Source organism: Cataglyphis hispanica, chromosome 2 (assembly GCF_021464435.1).
Source record: "Cataglyphis hispanica isolate Lineage 1 chromosome 2, ULB_Chis1_1.0, whole genome shotgun sequence".
In the NCBI taxonomy this organism is placed as follows: Eukaryota; Metazoa; Arthropoda; class Insecta; order Hymenoptera; family Formicidae; genus Cataglyphis; species Cataglyphis hispanica.
Window position 1 is genome coordinate 8,658,438 of NC_065955.1, and position 24,857 is coordinate 8,683,294.

The 24,857-nt window shown below is 33.2% G+C and overlaps 1 protein-coding gene across 7 annotated transcripts in view; it reads left to right on the plus strand.

The window, feature by feature from the left end:
- Positions 1 to 24,857, plus strand: part of LOC126859072 (histone deacetylase 4) — a 98,955-nt gene that overhangs the window by 41,051 nt on the left and 33,047 nt on the right. For 3 of the 7 annotated variants that reach the window (XM_050609981.1, XM_050609985.1, XM_050609989.1), the window contains exons 1-2: positions 1,295 to 1,730; positions 12,776 to 13,085. In XM_050609981.1, the coding sequence (XP_050465938.1) occupies positions 13,031 to 13,085 (55 nt within the window). In that variant the 5' untranslated portion in view covers positions 1,295 to 1,730; positions 12,776 to 13,030. Of the gene's footprint in view, positions 1 to 1,294; positions 1,731 to 12,775; positions 13,086 to 24,857 lie in introns of those variants that run through there. The other 4 variants (XM_050609983.1, XM_050609984.1, XM_050609987.1 and 1 more) reach the window with 2 other exon arrangements.

Genomic DNA, 24,857 nt, shown 5'->3' on the forward strand with positions numbered 1-24,857 from the left:
AAATTGAAAAGCTCTTGAAAATGTTTTTTTTTTTTTTTAATTAGCCAATTAAATTTTATCGGTATGATGCATAGCCGTAAAATTAGCAATGCATAGTCACGTTTAACTTTAAACATTGTGACGCGTGATGCGTTAGAAATTTAACGGTTTTCTAGATGGTAGCGGTAAATGGTAGTCAAGTATTACGTTGGTGGACATATTACGTCTCTCACAGAGTAGATGAACCGAGGGGGAGGATATAACTGATTGGGATATAAATATCGACCGCGAGGAAAATATCGATTTTTCTATCGCGTAATATAAGACGAGCCCCTGGGCTTGCTCGTCGGTGATTAATCGGGCCCATCTATTTATGACGAGGAAACAGTTGAATAGAATGACGTACGTAGCGACGTTCGCCCACGTTATCGTAGCGCACGTTTGCATTGCTCCTCGTTCGATCCTCGTGTCATTTGCACAGGACGTTTGCATTGGACACGTGTCGCGAATATTTACAATTGCTTATTTCGCTTGTGTATATAATATTCTTAACGGGAGATAAAAGGATTATTTTGGGAATGCGCCAAAGATAAAAATTAATATTCGATATTTAAAGGTAAACTTTACAATTCACAATAAACTCCTCTCTCTCTCTCTCTCTCTCTCTCATATATATATATATATATATATATATATATATATATATATATATATATATGCGTAAGATAATTATACGTTTGCTTATACGAATATTACGTCATGAAATAAATTCATCAAATAAGAATGAAGAAAATACACGATTTATTAATGCTGAGATATACTATAGATATTTGTATTACAATTTTATTTATAATTATTGATAAAAGTCATTTTTAGAGGCTTTTATAATTAATAATAAATGCAATTTATGCTATATTTTAGAGAAGTATTTTAGAGAAACTGTTTATAATTGTTAATAAATTTGAATTATATAATTCAAAAGATCACATAGATAATATTTTCTTAAATTTTTTGGTAAAATTAAAATTTTTATAAAGTTTAAGATCGCATAAAATTATGCAATTTTCGCGCGAGTAATCCGTGGCGATAAAGCCGCGAGGGGCGATCCTGACGCGAGGGAACGCGTGGACACAACAATGCCGAGATTCTATAAATAATCGGGGACCTACGACGACGACCGCGCGGTGGCGCGGACAGCGCGCAGAGAGAGAAGAGCGGAGCGCGCACGAAGTGGGATGGGAGAGAGCGAGGGAGAGAGAAGAAGAGGCGTGAAGTGGGGAGCGCGCGAAGCGACTGGCGGTGTAGTTCGCTCTTGTCTGTCGTGCGACGTGCGTCTTCGTTGCTGCTCTACGGCTGCCGTTCGTTTCGCGCCCGTCGACGCGACCTTCGTTTCGCGTAACAGCAGCCACCAGCGGCGTCGTCTCTCGGGTATAGTTACGACGTAGCGTCGTACGCCGTCCGGGCAACCGCGGTGCGCGTATTGCGTCTCGGTGTGCTGTCGCAGTCGATGACAGTCCGCGTCGTTTTAAACGGTGTGGTCGTCGTGTGTGAGACGAGCGTGTGCGAAAAGTCAAGTAACTCCGAGGGAGGGAGAGAGAGAGAAAGGACGGAGAACGTTGAACGTACGCGGTCGGTAGTGTAATTCGAGTCTGTCGCCTTTCTTCTCCATCGCGATCTCCACCTTCCTCGGGAAGAACTGGGAATTACGTAGTGAAAGAGGCGGAAAGTACGACGAACGTCGTACGTAAGAGGTAAATAAATAAACTGCTTACTTTGTTTTTTCTATTTTACGCGCTCGTTCGAGAACGCGCGGCGGGCGGTCGTCTCGGCCGCCATATTTCCGCGATTTCGCAGCGGTGTGTCGCAATGAGCGAAGCGATGAGAAGAGAGTTCGCTGTTATTGGCTGTTGCGTTTCTCGTACAAAGATCTATAGATGCAAAATTCAAATCGCGTTCTCTTCTATGCGCTCGTCTTCTCGTTCACTCCACACGCGCGCACTACGCATCTGTATTTTTTTCGCGCCGCTCTGGAAATACCGAGAAAAAGAGAGAGAGAGAGAGAGAATATTTTTGCCGGATAAATTATACATCGAAAATCCGTATCACGCTGTTGAAGCACAAAATGAAGACGTAATGCCTCGAAAGTTTCTTTCTATTCGCTCTTTCTCTCATTAATAGCACAGGCTATAACACTTTTATCAACGATTTATGTTTATGGCATTGAAATATTAATGAATCTCCATTGCGGAGTAAACAGACTGCATGACGTTTTGTATGTTGCGATAATAATAAAACTTCCGCGGCAATATAGACGTCGATGTTTTCCGAATGCCGACCGATTACCATGCTGTCAATTGAGTCCGACTTTTATTTGTTTAATTTCAAAATCATATCATCCGTTCACGTGACGTAAAAATCGGACAACATAAATAATCTCTAAATGCGTGGTATGCGAAGTGATAAGTCTCAGGTCGAATGTGTCGAAAATGTCAATACAACATATATGTTTACAAAAATTTGTTTACGAAGAAAAGTCAATAGAAAGAGAAGAGCGAAGTTTCTCCCTTCTTCTCTCTCTCTCTCTTTCTCTCTCTCTCTTTCTTTCATTTGGACAGCAGGAAAACGCTTCGCATGCAGGAAACACCTGTTGTGTGTGACGCCCACGTTCAGAGTCGATCGCTTGCGCGTTGTGTCGTGTCGGTGGTTTATTAAACATGCCTCTTTAATCCGAATTAACTTCAACAAATGTGTGCGGCAAAATTGTATTTTCATATCAACACAAAATTATGTCTCGATATTAAAATATTTATTATTAATATCATAGATTATGTTATTTAAATTAACAATCAATTGTTTTAATTTGTAGGAATTATTGAAAAATTATAGTCATAATTAAATTTGTTAATTATTTATCTTTCCGAGTGTAAAAGGACTACGTAAACAATTGTCTCATATCTCGTTAAACATATTTCGATATAAGTTTTTGAAGAGTAATAGTAAAATAATATATGTAGTGTTATATATTATTCCGGATAATTATAAATTTTTAAATTATATTTTCATTATTGTTGTGAAGGGGTTAGAAAGAAATTATTAAAATTTCTTATATAAAATTCTTATAAAAAGATTGTTTCCACATCTCTTCTGGAAACATGAGTCGCGAAATAGAGATATGTCACAACATGGTGGCGATTTATACTGCTCGCTATCGATATAATGGATATAAAGGATCACATTTTCATTCACGTCGATAAAGAGCGGCTATATCTATGACGCAGCGAGCAAACGGTTCGATCTATCGATCTCGGGTGTCGTTCGGAGAACGTTGTCGTTGAGCGGTCAACGAACGAAAACGGCAGGACGCGAACGCGTCGAGAAAGATTTACGCACGAGTTGCATCGCGCAATACAATGATGATGATGATGACGGCTTCGAGAACACGTTTGTCGAATCGGACGCACAAGCGTAGAATGAAACGACGATATTTCATCACGCGAGTCTTTTTCACACGCTTCTTCACGCGCGCGAGAACGACGAATACCGCCTGACATTTGCGCCGATTATAAGCGATTAATATCTCGGTAACCTTATCCAAGAGACGAAAACGCATAAATAATATTTTGCGTAATGGAGAAACGTCGTTGTAATAATGTCACGATGTATATTCATGTCTGGTTCCGCGGTCATCGTATCCGACATCAAATTAATCAACTATATATTTGTGCATTCAGGATTGTGCAAGAATGGGTAATCATATATTATTTAATATCTGCTTATTTAATATTTTTTTTTTATTTATAGTTTTTTTTCTAAACATGACTAATTGCAGATTAGAGGATAACATTATTATTAAAAGAATTTTATTATGTGTACAATGAAAACTCTTATTTGAAAATTATAGATAAATGTATTTTTAATATTTTATTATTAATTTATTATTTTTGTTATTTATAAAATATTTTATATAAAACGTGTAAAGTAATGGAGGAATTTTAATTTGATTGCGTAACAAAATTATTAATTTTACATAATTAATAATATACGCTCGCACATAACGTGGATTATTTTCGAAACTAATCAGCAGCTTGTTGAGGTGTATAGTTAATCGGATTAAGCGCGTTCATAAATGCAGTATATCGGATTTTTTCCTAGATTTGATGCACGTGTTTATAATCAAGAAACACGCTCGAACTTGAACAATGCTTGTGCAAGATAAAATTCATTTTATACAATTGCAATTCTCCTAAAAAATATTAAGATTAGATTTACGCGTGTAAATCAAATATATTCTAGTCTCATAGAGTAAAGTACATGAAAAGCCAATCTCTACAATTTATTTATATATATATATATATATATATATATATATATATATATATATGTATCAAAATTCTCGAAGAGGTGCCAAAATTAAATTTTTTAATAATACTATAAGATTCCATAAGTAATTTATAAGTAAAAAACTGTAAAGATTGTTATAATTTGTAAAAAAATTTTTTGTTTTTTGATCACTATTAAGATACTATCCATATTTCGACATTTTTGTTAAGGAATAATTTGTTCAATCTTGGAAATAAAGATCTTCATTACAAATATACTCAATATCATTCTATAAAAGGTCCATAAGGATTTCATAATAATAGATACATCTAATAGATAAATCTTTTATAAAATAATATTACGATCGTCAGACGTTAGCTTATACATATATACATTATAATTAAAATTCAATTTAAAAATTTTTCATATTTTGATATTTCTGTGAATGCAAAAAATTCCAATTTTTTTTTTTTGACAGATAATATGTCACTACTTATATTGTAATGTTTCTATCCGATATCCTTTGAATTATATAAAAAAAAAATTTAATACGAGAGAAATGGAGGGATTAAAATTTCATCTAATTGTAAATCGCATCGCGCTGGTTTCGCGAGTGCTTTCTCGATTCGTATCTTTCTTCGTACACATCGTCATCGATTCATCGCGATATGTGGAAACTAAAGTACCTTACTTTCGAAGCTTCGTCGTTTCCGACGTAAACCGTGTACATCACAAGCGCACGCATACACATGTAAAAGAAAGATAGAAAGAGAGAGATGATATAAAAACTTTCTCCTCGTAAAACGCACGATATCGTGGGTCACTTCTTTCGGGAAGCAAGTTGGATCGCAAGTTCGTTCTCCTCGAATCTCGACCCACATAGCGAGTTCTCGCAACTGTCGCTATAATCATGAACGATCGCCGGCGGTGAACTTGGTAATTAAACCGACGCGCGGATATTATTATTGTAAATTTTGAATTTCAAGTACTATACTTTGCAAGGTCGATATTAATAATTAATCATTTTGACTTAATTTTTTTTATCGGGATTTGTTTGAGGAAATTCTTGAACTTTAAGGAAGTGTTGGAGTGAAAAACATGTGGTTTAATTAAAAGACTCAAGTTCATGGAGCAATATTTTGTTTAATGAAAAGGTTTGCCAGTAAACTTGTAAAATTATAAAAATAAATTTTTGAACAAGTTTTGATTTAATTTCATATACACAAAAAGATCTAGGCCAAATTATTTTTCATTGCAAAGATTAACTTTTTATGTTGCTGCAGCTATAGAATTTTTTTTTTTTTTTTTTTTAATTTTCATTTTTATTCATCATATGAAGGAAAGTAAGCGAAAAAAATCTGCGAAAGATTTTTATTTGTCTATCCTCTCTCTTTATAGAGAGTAGAAGAGTCAACGAACGTTGTACACGCGACCAAAATTTTCCAACATCGATATGGAATTAAAATTAAATGCCATCGGTGAATTGAAACTTTCGCCGGATTTGTCGCACGTAAATTTATGCGGTGCCACGTCCTTATCTACACATTTTAACATCTTAAGAATTCAATACCATACGACGCATGATGAGATGTCCGAGAATTTGCCTTTACATTTGCCGCTCTTGTTTACGCATATATATATGAAACTTTTACGCTGCGGCTATGTGCGAACGAGCATGTCATTCGGGTGCGTGTGTACGCAAAGCTACGCGTTCGTGGAGCATATTATTAGACACAAAAGTGGCGATGAAGTGTGCAAAACGGTGGCAAATTTCGCACGAAATCGCGAAAATAGCGATGCGTGCGAGGGCGAGAAAAGCTGTTGTTTGTCGGAGGTGCTGCTCTCTTTTTTTTTCGACCTCGTTGATTTTTCTCTCGCCTTTGTCACGCTTCATCGCCCACTTGACATACGAGCCCATTGACCAAAGCTTAATTCGATAGAAAACGATTAAAGATAATAGTAAAGATGTGCGAAGAGACGAATTTATAAAAATCTCTTATAATTTTATATTAGAAATTGTAGGCGTATCAATAATACCCCAACATATAGATTTGATCAGTTTAATGTATAACGCGCTTTCGTTTAAATTTTCCTACAATATCTTTTCCACATTATTCCGATTTTTCATGCGATATAATTGTGTCGCGAGTCAACCAATATTATTATTTTTCTATTGATATTATTTTTATACATATAATGTTAAAATATATGTTTTATTATACATAAAATAACGATATAGAATGATACGAATTGATTATAAAAAAATAATATTTAAATAATTTGCTTTTTCTTTATTTCTTTACCTTAATAACAGAGAGAGTCTTGCATCGGAAAGTTACGATCCATCCAAGTGATTTATATCGCGATGGCGATTGACTTACGCATTAAATCTCAGCGCGAATTTCCGTATGCGCTTTTATCGCACGCTATATAACAGCACGTGAAAAGTCGCGGAGGCGTGGCGACGTCGAATTTAGATTCTTGGCGCCTACTCAACGAGAGAAATAGATTCCCGCTGGGTAGGTTGGTGGATAGATAGCCGCTTTTTCGAGAGAAAGAGAGCAAGAGAGAGAGAGAGAGAGAGAGAGAGAGAGAGAGAAAGGAAGAGATAAATGGACAGGTTTCGGCGCACCCGTCACACAAACGTGGAACGAAAGAAATCGAGCGGCAAGAAAAATATATTTAACTCCCCTATCCTTGCTCCCCTTCTCTTCCGTGTTGAATATGGTGTATCTACTAGCGATACTAATTGGAGACTTTGATTTTTGATGGATGGCGAAGTAGCGCGTTCGCTAGATTTGACTCTTGGTTCGCGTTCTACAATCGAGATCGTTAACCTTAAGATTGATTAGCTCAACAGTTGTTGCGTCATTTTCGAGGAAAACCCGTTGACTAATCCCTTCGTGCTCGGGTGTTAGATTAGATAAATAATTTCTGCAATAATACAAAGTAATAGTATATTAAATGGATCTGATCTCCTACCCGATTATATAAACGATTTATAAAATTTATTCGTATATGCGAAAGATTGGGTATTAGTTGAATGAAAATTAACTCAGCGCTCTCTTTATCTCTGATTATTTGACTTTGCGCGATTACGATTTCCTATTGGTTTTCCATTTGGTTATTTCATGTTTCGATATTTCGGTTATGCTTCAAGCGACCAACATTCTAAATATTTATTCTATCTAAATATAAATTTATTATATCTAAATATTTCAATCAGATGTTGACATATCTAACCGCCTTCCACGGTGACTGTGTAGCGTGTCAGTTTCCGGTTCTAGAGAAAAATATCGATTCAATCGCTATAAAGCTACAGTATATCGCGATATGTTGGTTAAATTAATTAATAATACCTTGTCTCTCCTAGGCGCAGTGGATTGGAACACATGTTTATATGTGTATGCGTCTGTGAAATGAACTAGCCGCAACTTTCCTCTATCCGTATTCATATATACATACTTTCTTCGGTCACCTCGAGGAACACGTCACATGATTCCGCATATGCAAAACGTCTATAGCCTTTTCGCATCATATGCCGTGTTTCTCATGGAGTTTCCGCTGTCGTGTCCAAGATATCGATAGGATTTTCAAATCGTTCGATGTAAGAGCCATCGATTCTCCACCTTGATCGCACGAAACGCCATGTTTAAAATGTACAAATTGTTTCTTTAGCCAACTAAGGGCAAGTGGTTTTATTATTTTATTTACTATACAACTGGATCATGCAGATGACGTTCTCATATTATTTATAAATAAATAATATGAGAAAATGTTTTGTACATCAGAGAATTTCTATAACGAAACTTCCTACGATATTGATTCAATTTCCCACATTTAAAAATTCATAATAATTTTAATGAATCACACATTTATAAGTGAATAAAATCTATTTTAAGTATATTTATGTACTTTTATGCGAATAAAGTTGATGTTTCTTGACATTTCCATCATCAATTTGCATATTGTATTAGAATTTACATCGAGTATATATACAGAAAATTAAACTTTTAACTTAAAAATTAAGCATTTAACTTTCACATAATTTTCGAACTTGAATAATGAATAATTCGTATATCTCTCAATCTTTTAACACAATTCCATGTTAACATTGATTCATTATAAGTGTATTCAGCCTCAGGGCTTTAACGGTTACGATTAAATCTATGAGGGGTACGATCCTAGTAGCGGGGGGGTATCCCCCCCCCCGCTTCCCCTCGACGATCTATATTTATCGTATTGCGTAGTCTAAAATGTGCCAAATCGTTCAACACGTGTATCGAGTATTCAAATATCTTTTCGATTTGGATCGTGTAGTAAATTTACATATCACGCGTCATCTCACGCATTCGTAACTCATTTATCTCACTTTTTTTTTTTTTTTTTTTTTAGTATACCTCTCTTCACGGTTGAGCGCCCAATTAAAATTCTGGAAAAGTAAAGATTGCTTGAATTTAAGTTTTATTTAGATTAATAACAATGAGAGATACGAGTGATTAAATGAATTTTTACATTCAATTGGCATTACACATTATATTATATCAGTGTGCAAGAGTTGAATCATTCATTAATTTTAATCAATTTTCAGAGTGGTTTATTTTTATTATTTTAATACTTTTTGCATTTTTGCCATGTCTGTATGTGAGCATTTCTGCATTTTCTTCCAGTAATCTTTCTTTCTCCCTCTCTCCTTCCACCTCTCTTCCCCCTCTCTCTTTCATTTCGGAAATTTTTTATTTATTTTTTTTTTCAAAACGCAATGCGGCGATCATGCGCATCTTCCGTCCGCGTTATGAGACGAAGATCGCCAATGCGCCTTAATCTTCGGCGTGCCATTATAATCGCCTTTGGCGTTCTCGGGGACTCCTTGCGTATAGAGGCGGCCAAGTTGAAGGCAAGTTCAACATCCCGCTAATGGTACCGGTTCCCCGCTGCGACGGGAAGAGCATTCACGAAGTGGTTGCCGCGGCGAAAAAGAGATAAAAGTCGGTCGAACTATCGATAATCTGAGGTGCCGATCAAGAGATTCGTGTCACGTTTATTTTCATAGATCTTTGAAATCTTTACCTTTTTTAGATTGAATCATAGTGCATAACATATCAATATTTTTCTAACAGCAAATTTCCGACTTTGCATGTAACGCTATTTTTTAAATAATTAAAAATTATATAATATAAATTCAAAATTATGTATAATTCAATCTTTATATATATCGGATGGCTTATTTAATAATATCATTATTAATATTTTTAAAATTTCTTGCATGACAAGAAAAATTAAAGATATATTAACCGTTGATTGTAATCTAATTTCATCTTTGTTAAGCTAGCACCTTCACCACAACAAATTAAAATAAAATATGATATAAACATAATAAAAATTAATCTAATTTCTTACTATCATATATTTTGATATCAATTTGCTAACATTAAATTTACTAGTTGTATATAATAGAAAAATAGCCATATACATACACACAGAAATTTGTGATTTTACCTCATATAGTGAAATTCCTTGATCGATTTTTGTCAATTCCTCCTATAATTGCTCGATTTTATTTCACAAGAGAGAATGGATATTCACGATATTCAAGGAATGCCGATCGACTGTTGGCAAGGAATGCAGCTCGAAACGTGACGTGGCCGCGCGTGATTCCGTCGAGAGAATCGAGCCTTTTTCTCGCATCGAATAGTGCGAAGATTAACTGGGTCAGTCGTACGATCCTTTCCATTTCCAACAACGATCACGATGGATCACGCGGATAGTAACGCACAATCATAAATAACCGTACGAATGTTGTCGCAGCCCCGCCTCTTCGTGATGCAGACAAGTTGCTCGACGAAACCCAATATTGCTGCCTCGATAGCGCCGGTTGCTCGAGTTTGCTTATCTCGAAAAAGCGCTTTCGACGCATTGCAACTTTGCGCGTGTGATTTCAGTCGTAGAAAGATCGTATCTCAATTGCGCCATTGTTACATTTATTTATGCAAATCTGCTCTTAAACTGTCGCCCAATAGTCTCTTTAAGCACCGTCGTTTTTTTTTTTTTTCCTTCGGATCAATTTTTTCGCTTTGATAACAATAAAACGTATTTTTATCCTATTAAAATTATTCACAATAATTATAAATTATATGATATTTTTAAATTATTTTAATTTATTTATAAATAGTGAATTATGTATTATTAATCTGATAATTATTTTTATTGCGCGCGCATTATTATTCGGTACCTGGCTGGTTTGCGCAGCGATGTTAAAATTATCGAGAAAATATATAAGTTTTCATCGTGATGAATTTACAACTAATAAAATAATATCGCCGATTTTGCGGCGAGGAAGAAGCTTATCCACGGTCGAAAAGATTTAAAGATAAAAGAGAAGAGAAGGAAATGCGGGATGACGTCATGATAGTCATCCGCGCCACTTAGGCGAAGTCAAGGGATCAATTTACTACATGAATAGTGAACTATACTTGCCTCTCCCAAACATTTCATCCTCTAGTCTCGAAATCTCTTTCCGCTTTCGTTCACCTATCGCTCGAATTGATGACAAACAAATCTATCATGCCTGTCGATAACAGATCGCATTACAGAATCGAATTGTATAACACACGTTGAGTAACAGTAATACATTAAGTAACACATAAGAGCGGAATTTGTTTTCTTTTGCATTCATTCTTGATAAATTCAAATAGTTTTATCAATCAAGTTAAGGAAAAAAGATTATGATAACGTTTTATATAAAGAAGGTATTATAACAACTTATTGCATAAAAATAGAAAAATATATGTTTTTATTTATTTTGTATTTATAAAACATATGTATGGAAATATTTTTTGTTAAACTAAAAAATATGAATTCATTATTAATGATAATGTTGCATAGAATTTGTATTCGACATTATCATTAATGATGAATTAAAGAAAATTGTATTTTTGCAATTATTCATTGTAATCGCTTATACGATTAATAAAATCAGTATGCAGAGACTCTGATATTTATAAAGAGAATAAAGACTCGATTTTTTTATTTATTCAACGGCTATTTTAGCGCGAGAAAAAAAGTGGAAACGAAAATGAAAATATATGCGGCTACGGGAAAAAAGAAAAAGTAAATCTTATCACAATTTCAATAGAAGTAATAACGTTTACATTGCATTTGCAATATTATATAAAAAGCGGAGGAGAGGCGTTTAGCTTTTAGTCCTTTTACGGTTTATATTTATTATGCGGTCATTGATCTTTCGCATCTATATCGAGGCAGATCAACTCGTCTTCCCACGTGCACGATTTCCGCATTTTCTCAACATCGTCTGATGAAAATCGTAAGAGTTGCAAATATTTTAAATTTCTCTCTTCACGTGTATCGATTAGTCTATTCTGTGATACGAGAAATATGCGGAATGACTCATAAAAATTATCATTAGTATTTTACAAATTTGTGGGCACATTATCGAAAGAATTTTTCTCGATGTGAATCTACATCTCTAAAGGTAAAAATTATATTGCTATTGTGCGATTTATATGTCGTAACGTTATGTCAGTCAATACTTTATATGATAAATGAAGACCTGTGACTTATCACGCGACCAATATTTTATTCTCGCCACCAATCGATTGTATGTAGGGGGAGCGTATAAATGGCGACGAGAATGAGATATTTTAATGTCTCGCGTTTTGCTGTTTCTCGACAATGTTTTATCGTTAATCATGCATCCCACGCGCACGTGCGAAATCAGCGATTACATATTAATCAATGTTAAGAAGAGGGAGAGAGGAAGAAAGGGGGAGGGAATTTGGACGCAAGCAGTGCTATTATTTAATCTTTAAATAATCAGCCAGCGTAAAAAAAAATTAATACAATGTATTCGATTCGGCAAAACGATTGATTTGACCACCGCGATCATTGATAAGGACATCTGCACTTATCACTAGGCACAAAATTAGATTTTTATTCTTTGGCATTTGCACGCGAACGTTGCTCACAGTTCTTGAATCCAAAGCTTGTATATAATAATTGCTGTTGTATTTTTAGCTTTATGAATTTCTGCATTTTTTTGCACGTTACATTTATGAAGATATAGAAAAATATATGAGAAAAAATATAAATTTATGTACATAAAAAATGTGATCGAAATTTTTTTTCTGTTGAAAACGAGAGGAAAAATATTCACAAGCAATAGGTAGAGTTAAAAGATACAACCTGAAATTAAGAAGGTTTTTAGGAGAATTGCATAAAGCAAAATAGTTTATTTAACTTTTAGAAAGAGCTTAGAGATATATTTGAAAAAAATAATTACTTTTTTTTTATAATAAGATTTTATTAGATAGTTAAAATAGATGATAGTAAATATTATTACTGATGGATCATTGAATTCTGCTGATCTTATAATCATCAAAAGTAGCTTGTTTACGATACTTGTTCTAGTATATTTTACGTCAGATGAATTGATGATTTTCCTTTATTCTCTTTCTAGATCATCTCTTGGACATACGAAAAAAGTGGTAGAGAGCGACAAGCACAGAGAAAATCTCGATAAGACGAGGTGGTGGTTATAAAAATTATTTGTTTTTTGGAAAACATGAATCCGTGTGTCATGACGATAAAATAATCGCGGTGTTTACGTTTGCGAGTGTGAGAACTGGTGTTAAGTCGGGGAGAGATCCGGATGCTGTTTCGCAGTGGATACTAAATATCTCGGTGGATATACTACTACTTAAGAGTGTAGCATATGGCCCTGGACTATGGTACTACCATTTACAATATGCACCACACGAATCAACTAGGTACGTATCAAAGAACGTGTGCTAGCAATATTAAACATCATTCTTTTTGAGGGGTCTTCAGAAAAATCTTCTTTTTACAAAAGAATGTCCTAAAAAAAAAAAAATTTTGACTTTTTATAATAATTTGGCTCTTAAAGATAGGACTGTATACATTTTTTTTTTTTTTGTTACATTCTTTGCGCGTATATATCTTTATTTTCAATTCTCATACAAATTGTAGAATAGTTAAATATATTATTTATAATATATAATACTAAATTTAATATTATTTATTGAATAATTAAATACTTTAACTATAAAATATGACGAAGCGGAAGAGACGTGAGCACATGTATTTAAGCCCATATTTTAAGAGACAACGTATATAAATGTCATTCTATATATATAGAGTTTTCGTCTAATCTTAGCAACCGACTACCGGCCAGAAATACAAACAAAAAATGTACCTATGACTCTTTCTTTTGTGCCTTAGTCGTTAGAATAAAAAAGAGATTTAGTTCCATAAAGTACTTCATCATCGTAACGATTAAATCTTTATATATTTCCTTAAATAAACGTGCTCTAATTTTAAAAACATTTTATATATATATATATATATATATATATATATATATATATATTTCACTTAAATCTAAAGGATACATCTAAATCTGAACTGAAAAGATTATTTTTATTTATATTAAAGGTATCGTAGTACAAAAAAATGCTTTCTGTAAAATTGTTTTTAAATTATGCAGAAAAAAAGAGATGCGGGGTGATATGAATACTATAAAATCTTATTAATCATTAACAGACTTAGTAATTTTTAAAGCTAAAACACGAAACTCGATTTCTATAAATATATTCTTATTTTGGTTTTATATAGAACTTTTAATTTTTTTAATTATATATATATATATATATATATATATATATATGTGTATTTATATAATGTAATTATAAAGATGTAAAAGAAATTAAAAAGAGGTCACTAAATCAATGAAACTAGGGCTTTCTTTGATGTACTATATAGAAGAATTTCTTGACACCATAATTTACCGGCTATAACCCATCATAGTGCGATCGAACGACCTACCTTTTTTTCTGACCCGGCTAAAGCGGCGAACATAATTTCCCTCGCGTGACAGGACTATCCCGAATCGTTTAATTATGCAGCCAACGTCGCGCATGTAATGGCAAAAAAATTGTAATAGTTGTTGCAATGCAATGTTCCGAGAAAAGTCGATATATCTGGGTGACGGGAAGCAAATGACCGTATGATTACAAATTTATGATGAAGCTCTTGTGGATTTTTACACGTTAATTTCATTTATGAATTATCACATACATTCCAATCTTCGACAAAAATTTTCGCGCACAAAACAAAAATCTTAATAAAAAGTTTTTTTCCACATATTTTTTGACATTTAAAAATCTAAAGAGATGTGAAAGTGAAGATAGTATTGTTCATTAAACGAAGATGCAAATTATCTTAACACGACGGTCGATATAATGCTCTTTTTAACATTCTTGTTAATTTTTATATCAGTATCAGTACTCCCTTTTTTATGTCCGTTTTGTATTTATACGAGTGCATACGAACGCGTCGAATCGTGCTGAGGTTGATAATACACACCGACTTTTTTTTTATTCTTTAATAATAGACTTGCTGTCAGGTCATTGTTGCATGTCCATACGTGAATATATTTTTGCAATATTTATTTATTCGTGTTAGACTATTTTGAAGTATCATGTTTTATGAATTTGACTTTATAATTTGTGCCTTATTATTTATTCACAGTGCACATCTAATTTATCGAAAATTATTTTTGCAAATTTTTCTTTTTTGAATTTAAAGTCACATTTTCTTAAAAATAGTTTTCGAGTTTTTTTTACTGGAATCGCATGACTCTTCACAATTTCAATCTTAATGTTTTCGAACTATTCTTATTAGCTATTCGAACATTAATATATAATATAGCTATTAATACATAATAAGCAAGATTTTTATTTTAATTTAAAAGTAACGGGGAAAAATAGATGAAAGCTATATGAATTTTTTGATAATTTGTTAAATCCATGACTTTTTACGAGACTGTTACGAGAAATGATAGTATCGATATAATTTGGCAAGTTTTAATTTATTTATCTATTTGCACTCCGAGGTCACGGTTTTATCTTCGCCAATCTTTTACAAATGGCTACATTCGTCGTTCTTTCATCGATTTTGCCATCGACACGCCTAATATACGTGTATGCGATCGCAAAGATAATCGAGTCGAGGATAGTGAGAAATCGTGCGTGAAAATTAGATGGCAAACGGGCGAATGGTCGTATCCCTTGCACGAAGTGCGCGCCGAAGTTGATGACACGGGATCATTGCCAGAGAATCGTCGTTTCTCTAGCCAGAATTATCAGTAGGTTGGATCATCATAGAACAGGACATAGAATTCATGAGACTTTAATTCTTTCTTAATAACAAATAGCTAGAATAGAGAGCGGACATTGTTTGTAATTATATATGATTTAATATCTTAATTATATTTTAAATATTATTTATAATAACAGCTGCTAATCTTTTTTTTTAATTTTACGATTTTAGAAAAGAAATGATTTGAAACAATTTGCGAATATGCTGTGAAAATCTTTTTATTATTCTTGAAATTTTTTATATTATAAAATTAGATAAAAGCAATATAAAAATTGAGAGAAGGATGATCTACTTGTCTTGGAATTTTATATTTTTATTATATTTTATTATATTTTTATTATGGGCAAGAATTGAAAGAGTAAACTGTCTTTTGTATCACGATATATTTTTTTTGCTAGTAGCATACACATATACAAATCGGTTAAAATAGTATATCAATACTTTTCTGCTTCTTATAATAATTAATGACAGGTTTATAGATATTTTTTTAAAAAAAAAGCTATTACTCTCCGCAAACTGTGGAATAAGGATTATCGAACACCATGTCGGGATGGGTATGAAATTTATTGTAATCAGTAGTTAGGCGGGGTTTAAGTGCGTACATCCGGAGAGAGGACATTTTGTAGGAGGTTGCTCGTGCGGCGCAATTACCTTAATTAATGTGGGCCCTAATTGTCTTTACTAGTAGTGGACGCGTTGCGCATGACCGGCGTGATGCGAGAAGAGTCGAGTTGCATTAAATAAAATCTACCGGCGCGAGAGATATAAATAACATCGCACAGCAACGCGGCACTTTAATGACGTTTTGAATCTTTTATTTTCACGAAATCGGAAATTATATATTAATTTGTAAATGTATATAATATATTTTTATAAATACAGAAGAGATATTATTTCACATTATATAAAATGACATTAAAATATATTAACATGACGATATTTGACTTAAATACTTAAATATTTCAATTAAAGAAATAATAATCAGTTGAACACATTTAGTCAAATGAACAACTTTTTTTTCTCAGTGCAGAAGATTGCATTTGAGCTCGAAAGCGAGCTAACGGAATTAATATCTTCGAAGCATCGGCGAAATCGCAGTCTCTAGCGGTTTAGCGAAAGCTAGAGACCTTACGCAGTATTGCGAGAAGTCTCGCTGGCAAAATTGTGGTTCGTCCGCCGATGCGTACCCGACACATAAGCGTGCCAATTTTCACGGGAACGTGAGATCGAGGCACGCGAGTCGCGTGACTCGCAGGCGTGCTGCAAACGAAATCGTGCAATTTGTCCCGCACGCGCGAACTGTACGCCACTCGTACACTTTGCACAATCGATCGCGCTCTTATTCCAAGATTCTCCCTTCAGCTACCATTCTTCGTCTTACACGTTTTACAAAATTTTTTCGAATGAAAAATAGACCATAAAAAATGTATTTTTTATAATTCTGCTGATATTTTCTTACGAGTATTATTTCTCATTTTACGTCTATCTTTAAAATGAAAATGTTATTTTAATAACATCTAATTTAATGTAATTGCCACAGTGAGGGGATATGGACTGAGGGATAAATTAAGAAATAAAATTCGAAAATCAAATAAAAATCCTTGAATAAGTAAACAGAGAAGAACACATTTTATATGCACAGGCTCTCAAATTTGATTCCAGGATCGTTTAGATCAAAACTTTTTATAATTGACCGTGCGTTATTTTTCTCCCGCATAATATCTGACGCTGAACGAGGATCGCGAATATCGAGCGTGTCGCGAGGTAAGCGACACGAGCTGCGAAATGTCGCATTCTATTCTTCCCTCGCGTGAGGTGGCAGATGTTAAAACGCGGTCGTTGGTGACTCGCATTGACTCGCCGCGACGGCCAGGCGCTAGGTTTTTAAAAAATGTATGTCGCTCGCTTCACTATCGGCGGCCGCGTTATACTCGCAACGTATGTTTGCGGAGATGGCGCCGCATCGTGGACAAAGTTCCGGCACAAAGGGAACCGGCCGGCAGGCCGTTCGTCGTCGCGCAAAATGCACTGGAATGCGTAGACCGCGATACGAGGACGAACGATGCAGCGCCGGCTCTATGGATACATATGTACGTGTGCCGCCTTTGAATGCATCCGCCGCGATGCGCTTGCACAGAGAGTACGTAGCCGCACCGTTCGATGCAGCCACTGACGTGTGATGCTTCCGATGACTATATAATGGCGATTTCATAAAATTAATTCTACTGGGCGCGCGCGAGCGAAATCTCGTGACAAAATGACAGAGGACGAGTCTGCTCTCGCGAAAACGGAGACGGGAGAGAATCGCGTTTGATGTACATGTAATATTTATCGAGAAGTGTGATAATAAATCTTGGAAGTTAAATTTTTTATAACATTATTTTCGTCGCTATTCCGCGGCAAGATTATCGATTTCTGATCTCTTATCCATTACTATATCGCGTGAAATTTTTATTTCTCAACACATTCATGTTTATGACTTATTTGGCAGTTATATTTGTGATAATATTTTATACAAACATAAGATCTCATTTTTTATTTTATCTTAATCGATATATTATTCGTATGTTTTGATGATAAAATTAAATTTAATATTTGGCTTACATTAACATTTTATGCAAGCATATCTCATGACATGTGCGACATTAAGCTCTTGTAAATGCTGAATTACGAGGCAGCTTTCTGCAAAAGCAATGTCACAATTGAATATAATCGTGCAAAAATAGATTCACGCAAGGAAGATGCCGATCGCGTAATTCCATGTGGAATGGCTGATTACGTGAACTGTCTATAATTATGAGCGATAAATGACCGATTCAAAAACACGTCGCGTAACACTCTTACGTAATGCGTGTTTTGACAATCGACAGCTTGATAAATATGGCATCTGTCATCAATTCTGATTACCTTGTTGTACAATTTCTGGATAAGATAATTACTTAGGATAATTATTTAGCTAGCGCGTATTTACTATATAAATGTAAAAAAGTAATGAGAACATTTTTGCCGCATTTTATAAAAAATTTTTTTAATTTCTTATGTAATCTTATCTATTTCTTATGTAATGTTATCTTATCTTATCAGCTGATGTAAAAATCTTAATTAATAATATTGTTATATATTTTATACATTATTTATATCATCTATAAATTTTCTCTCTCTTATCAAAAAATTTTTAATTTTATCGTTTGTATCTTTATATATTAAGTTGTGAAAAAATTGTGACACTTCCTTTCAGTTGCTTATAATTATAAAATTGTGATTGACATGTTAATTGAAACCTATCAAATATGTTAATTTCAAGAAAAAAAAGAGAGAGTGAGGCAATTAACACATTTCCATAAAAATTAATATCTTGCCGAGGAATTGTTGCATAAGATCTTTCGATAACTTTGCTTGATGCGCTTGATCGCGATTTACATTTTATGTAACTTTGTTCCCTCTCTGTGCGTCGATCGTGCATTTTCCGAGAATATCTGCGAATCACACGAAGTTTCCTGAATAATTTAACTCCTAGCAGCCAGGTATTTCTGGCTTCGGTTCTCCATGTGCATAAGTTTGCGCACGGAAGGCACATATGTGTATGCGATATTTGAACGATTTCATGTACTCTTGTTGTATCGGCAAATTTTTCATCATTAAGTTGATTTTTGCAGATTGTAATTTTCGCGTCTCGGATCTTCATCGGATGGATATCGAGCGCATACAAAATTCGTAAATCTTGATTAATAATATTGACATATTTCTCTCATGGATCTTAAATCTGAATTATGATTAAAAACATTTATAAAAGAAAATTATAATTCAACTGTTATAATGAAGATTCTTATCGAAAATCTTAGCCAAGGAGATAAATATGAGAATTATGTGTTTTATTAATTTATTAAATCATTAAAATTTTTTTATATAAATAATTTATTACATATAATATTACATATAATATTACAATAAATATTTTATTACATAAATATATTATGTTATTAATTAAATTATCGTTTTAATATTTAAATATGATATAATTAGTATACGCGAATTTTTGATTAACTTATCGAATTAGATTCCAAAATGTGTACATCGTTTGTAATAGTCTTTTGATATTTCTATTTCTATTTCTTATTTCGACGTATGCATGTGCAATGTTGTGGTTTTACATTTTACAAAGAATGTCGTAATATCATCAATCATACTGGAAGAAAAATATATATCACTGTCGCGTTACTTTTCCTTTTCTTTCTTCCCCCGTGCAAATCGGTTACTTTTCTGTTGAATGTTTACAAATGCCGTACGTGAAAATTAATGATCGCAATCAAAACGATCAAGTAGTCAGTGATTAGACGCTGTTTTACGCAATAGTCTCGGATATAATGGACGCCATGTCGAGTAATAAGCCTTTTGATTACGCTATTTCCTTCGTCGTGCTGGATGCGCGCGCTACCGAGCTTCATACGCGATCTTGATGGGAAGCGTTGTACATTTACGGAGAGTGAAAAAAAGATAATACGATAAGAGACACGATATCGCAAAATTTTCCGCGGATGTGAATAAATTGAGAGATTGAACGAAATACAGACGGGGAATAGTTGGTCGTCGTAGCTACTTAAGTAACTTTAAATTTAGTAGCTTATTAAATAATGTTCCGAAGGAATAACATTGTAATTCATAGGGAATTTGATAAATGCATATTGAGCGCATATTATCTCTCTTACAATTTCTTGCATTCAATTGCAAATGCACTATGTAGAGTGTGAAAAATGTCAGAGAATAAAGGATAGGAAATTAAAAATATATACACAGTGTTTGTATATACAGTATGTGTCCAAGAAATATTAGACAAAATATTTTAATCCTGACATCAATGAGAATTATTAAATATTAATAATTTAAAAATACAATTTTTTGTTTGTAAAACAATTTAAAACAATTTAAATTATATACTGAAAAAGTTATGTGCAAAGTGTCAAGGTCAATTTTATTTTTGCAAATTGTGTTTTATTATGCGTATCATTTTTTTTATACATATTTTGATATCGCAATTATCAATGTAATATTCGATTTGCATTTGATACATTAATGTATTTCTATTATTGTCACAATAAGATATTTTATTGTAGAGAAGCTATATAAAGATAAAGAATATTGTATCTCTCAATTGATCAAGCTTCGAAGCGAAGAGATGATGTAAATTTTTTATTAGGTAAGAAACATTTCCATCAGTTATGCAATCTCTCGCTTAATCAGTTGCATAATTTTTATAATAAAATTCTTCGTCTTATTTTAATTAGTACAAAAAGCTAGTTTTCAAAAATAACTTCCCTCCATCAAAGCTGCGATATAAAATTGAATATTATCTCACGAATATCGTTGATTTGGACGATATAATTGACAAATGATACTCGTTATAATTTCGATGAGCTCTACTTTAATTGTACTTGTATCATACTTCAATCTCTTATAAACTAAAATTTGCATCAACGATCTTTCGTTATATACTTGGACAAACCGCATGAAGAAGTTGCCCCATACTTTTCCTGGAGAAGAACGGAAACGCGCGTAAGAGAGACTGTACGGTGGCGTGATGCACACGAAAGTAAAGAGAGAGGACTGAACAGGGCGGCGAAGGGGGCCCTCTTCCTCGGGATTAACCTTGGACTTGACTCGAAGGAATGCGCCGTGCAGTGACCTCCGCTCGTATACTCGTTCGCTCCCTCGCTCGTTCACTAACTTACTCCTCACTCGCTAACTCACGGGCGCTCATCTCCGCTCACCTTCCTCTTCCCTCCGTCGCTCCATTTCGCTCCACCGTAGACGCTGCAGCCAGCCTACTGGCCGGTGCATTCTTTCGTAGCCAGTTCGGTTCCTGCCGAGCGATTCGGTGCCGTGGTGCCCGAAAAATCCGGAACGGAAGTTTGAGAGGCAGTCTCCTTCAAAGATTGTTACAGATTTTTCTTAGGTAAATCTAGATGACGTAGAGTAATAAAAATGATGGTAAATTTTTTAGCTAAAAATTAGATGCGAACTTGTCAAGTTCTCCAAAATTTATCTCCAATATAATACTATTTATGAGTCATAATAAATTAAATAATTTATAAAGATGGCGAGTAAAGGTTACGCTACTCGATTAAAAATTGTTCACATCTTTTTTTAATATGGATGAAAATAAATATATTGCGATAACTTTGTAACATCGTTGCAGAAAAAGATTTGCAAAATTTAATGGCAAATTTGATGCGGATATTTTCCGACGGATAAAATATTTTACAAGCTATATTTTACAAGCTTGAAATATTGAATATTAAATATTTATTACATTTATGAATATATTACTTGAAATTATGGAATAAGCCGCTGTTTAATATTAACATTAATTTTTATGTAAGCAAGATCAATAAGTTTTTTAGATCAATTGTCAATTTTTAAAAAAAGCCATGTAAAAATTGCAATTTTTTATTCTTTCAAAATACAGACTGCATCTACATACGTCACAGAGAATATTTATTATTAATATCTATTATTTATTTTCTTATTTAAATACAAGATATGCAGGGTGTCTAGAAAGTCTGTCACTCCCAAAATCTATCTCTTATATTTCGGAAACTTAAAATTATGAAAAATCGCGAAATACATGTTCGATTATTTTGAGAAACTACTCTTTTAAAGGAACTGGTGAAGTTGCTGAAATGATGAGAATATTATATATAGCAAATACTTAAATTAAAAATAAAAGTTATTACAATCTCTTATGGTTATTTTGTAAATTATATACATATATTTTGACTACAGTAATGTATACTATCAATGTGTTTTTTTTTTTTAAATATAATATTAAATATAATATTACTTGAAGATAATTTGAAAAGAGGAAGGATATAAGTATGCTCGTAAAAGTCTCTTTGCCCGACCGTAAATCTCCATTAACCGCGGATTTGCGCAATGATAAGCAGAATGACCGCTTTCTGTGATCTCCAGTGGAACACCAATCAGATTTTATGAGCTTCGATGTTTTTTTTTATGAAACTGGGCAAAGAGTTGATAAAATTCTTGATAAATTCGTGATAATTTTTGATAAATTCTTAAAAATCATTTTGCGCGATTTTACTGGATTTCGATTTTTCTTCTGGATTGTGATAATGCCATTGGGGTCAAATAGGCGCTTTTAAAAGAGTGTCCCAGGAAGTTTTTAGAATCTGATCTCACTTTATCATAAATCACAAAGGAACCCGGACACAATCAGCTTTCCCGCAGTCTACCAGTTTTCTCTCGCATTTAAAATCACCGATATTTCTCGAGATTGACGAGAAATATGCGCGCATGTATGCAGTGATCATTATCGATATTTATTGGCTCTTTGCCTCGCGATAGAGTCATTGTTCTATAAATACACCGCAACACAAAGGATATGTGCGATGACGCTTACACTGCATTTGTCATAACTTATAAAATTATATTTGTCGTAAATTTTTAATTGAATAATTTATGTAAGTGTCATATTATTTATATCATCAAAAATATATTTTTTTTTTCTCCTATTATGAGAGTCAGGTCAAATTTTATTCTTGTCTAATTTATTTAAAAGAAAAAAACTGATGTATTATTAATTTAATTCTGAAGATTTGTCACACAATTAAAATACTTTATGAAAATGTCTAAAGAAATAGAGAGAGAGAGAGAGAGAATATTTGAAAAATATTTTTATTTTTTAACATATTTTTTTGACACTGAATTTGAAGTCCCTTGAAATATCTTTTGTTCATTATAAAGAATTGAAAGGATATAGGGAAAGATTTTTTCCAAATTTTATAGACTCAATATTTAAAAAACATTAATTTATTGATTGTATCTAGAAACATGTGTAAGAGTATATCTAAATTTTAGTATACATTTATTTTTTTTTTTTAATATGGAACTTTCGAAACATTATTGTGTTCCTCAAATTATTTCGCTATGTAATCACGAATTATGCAGGCTATTCAGGTATAACAAGCCCTAGTCGATAAAATGGTGATTAATCTTCAATAATAATAGATCAGAGGCGTGCTTGATGCTAAGGTCATCGCGATGACTGTGCCGGCATTGTGTCGACTATTACGACCTTCGGCTAAAAATAGACCGGGTGACTTTGTGATTATGATATATACGCGTAGATTTATTCGATCCGAATGAACAAAAGAAGCTGCCCAACAATGTCCGATAGATCAGTAAAACGATATCAAATAATCAACAAGATCGTTTTTCAAACTTACTCATACCTTGCATTGAACGAATTTTTTTTTAAATATTTGTCGTTATACAAATGCATGTATATATCGCAGATAAAGAGTCAGTCGCATAATTTATTTTTTGAACAAATTCCAAACATTTGATTCACATTCGCTATCATTCGATGCGTAGATTATCGTGATTTTCTGATATCTAAAATGAAATCAATAGGTTTCACATCGGTCTAATTCCTTTGATAAGTGATTCCTTTAATAAGTCTTTCTTTAATTAAAATATCACGATCGAGAATGAAGAGTATCTTTTGTATGACACGTCTATTAAGTTTTTAAAACCAATTAAATATAATAAATTCTTTTTTCCTCATTTTTTCAAAAATAGATTAAATAGATAAAATATGTTCTTTAGGATTTTTTTAATATACTTGAAAGAATATATCAAAAATATATTAAATTATTTCTCTCAAATTTTAATATATGATATTGAACATCAAATCTTTTCTCTTTTATATAGAAAATATTAAAAAATCGACTTTAACGAAACTGTCAGTAAGATTAATATTTTTAGAAATAGTATTCATATATATATACTATATATAGATATAAAAGCCGATATAAATTAGATTAGATATAAAAGCCGAAAATTTATATTTAGGTGTCTAATCAAGACATAAAGCGCGAATCAAGATAATATAATATATTTATAAGCAAACAACAGATCTTTGCCTTGACGTTATACGAATAGAGCGATTATTGGAATTTGAGCGTTCGAGAAATTTTTTTTATGATCGATAACAAGATACGCACGATAAGGGCCCGATAACTATTACATTTTAAGTCGTCATGATAAGATTCACTATTTATTGGCTCGCCCGTCGCAGCTTGAAATTTGAAAATGATGCGACATCATCTGGGTTTTATTGTAAGCGTTTTAGATGAAACGCACGAAAAGGATGTGATGATGTGCTTTATCTAATCACAAGGCAGCTCAACTTGCGCCCAAGATTAGTACAGAACTGGCGTACACATGCATCTCATGATCATATTTTCTCTCGCATTAGAGAGCGTTCAATAAAATAAGTCTATGGAACACAATTCAAATTAAGAAGATTTTATCTATGCATTACGCGAGGCATAGTTATGAGGAGA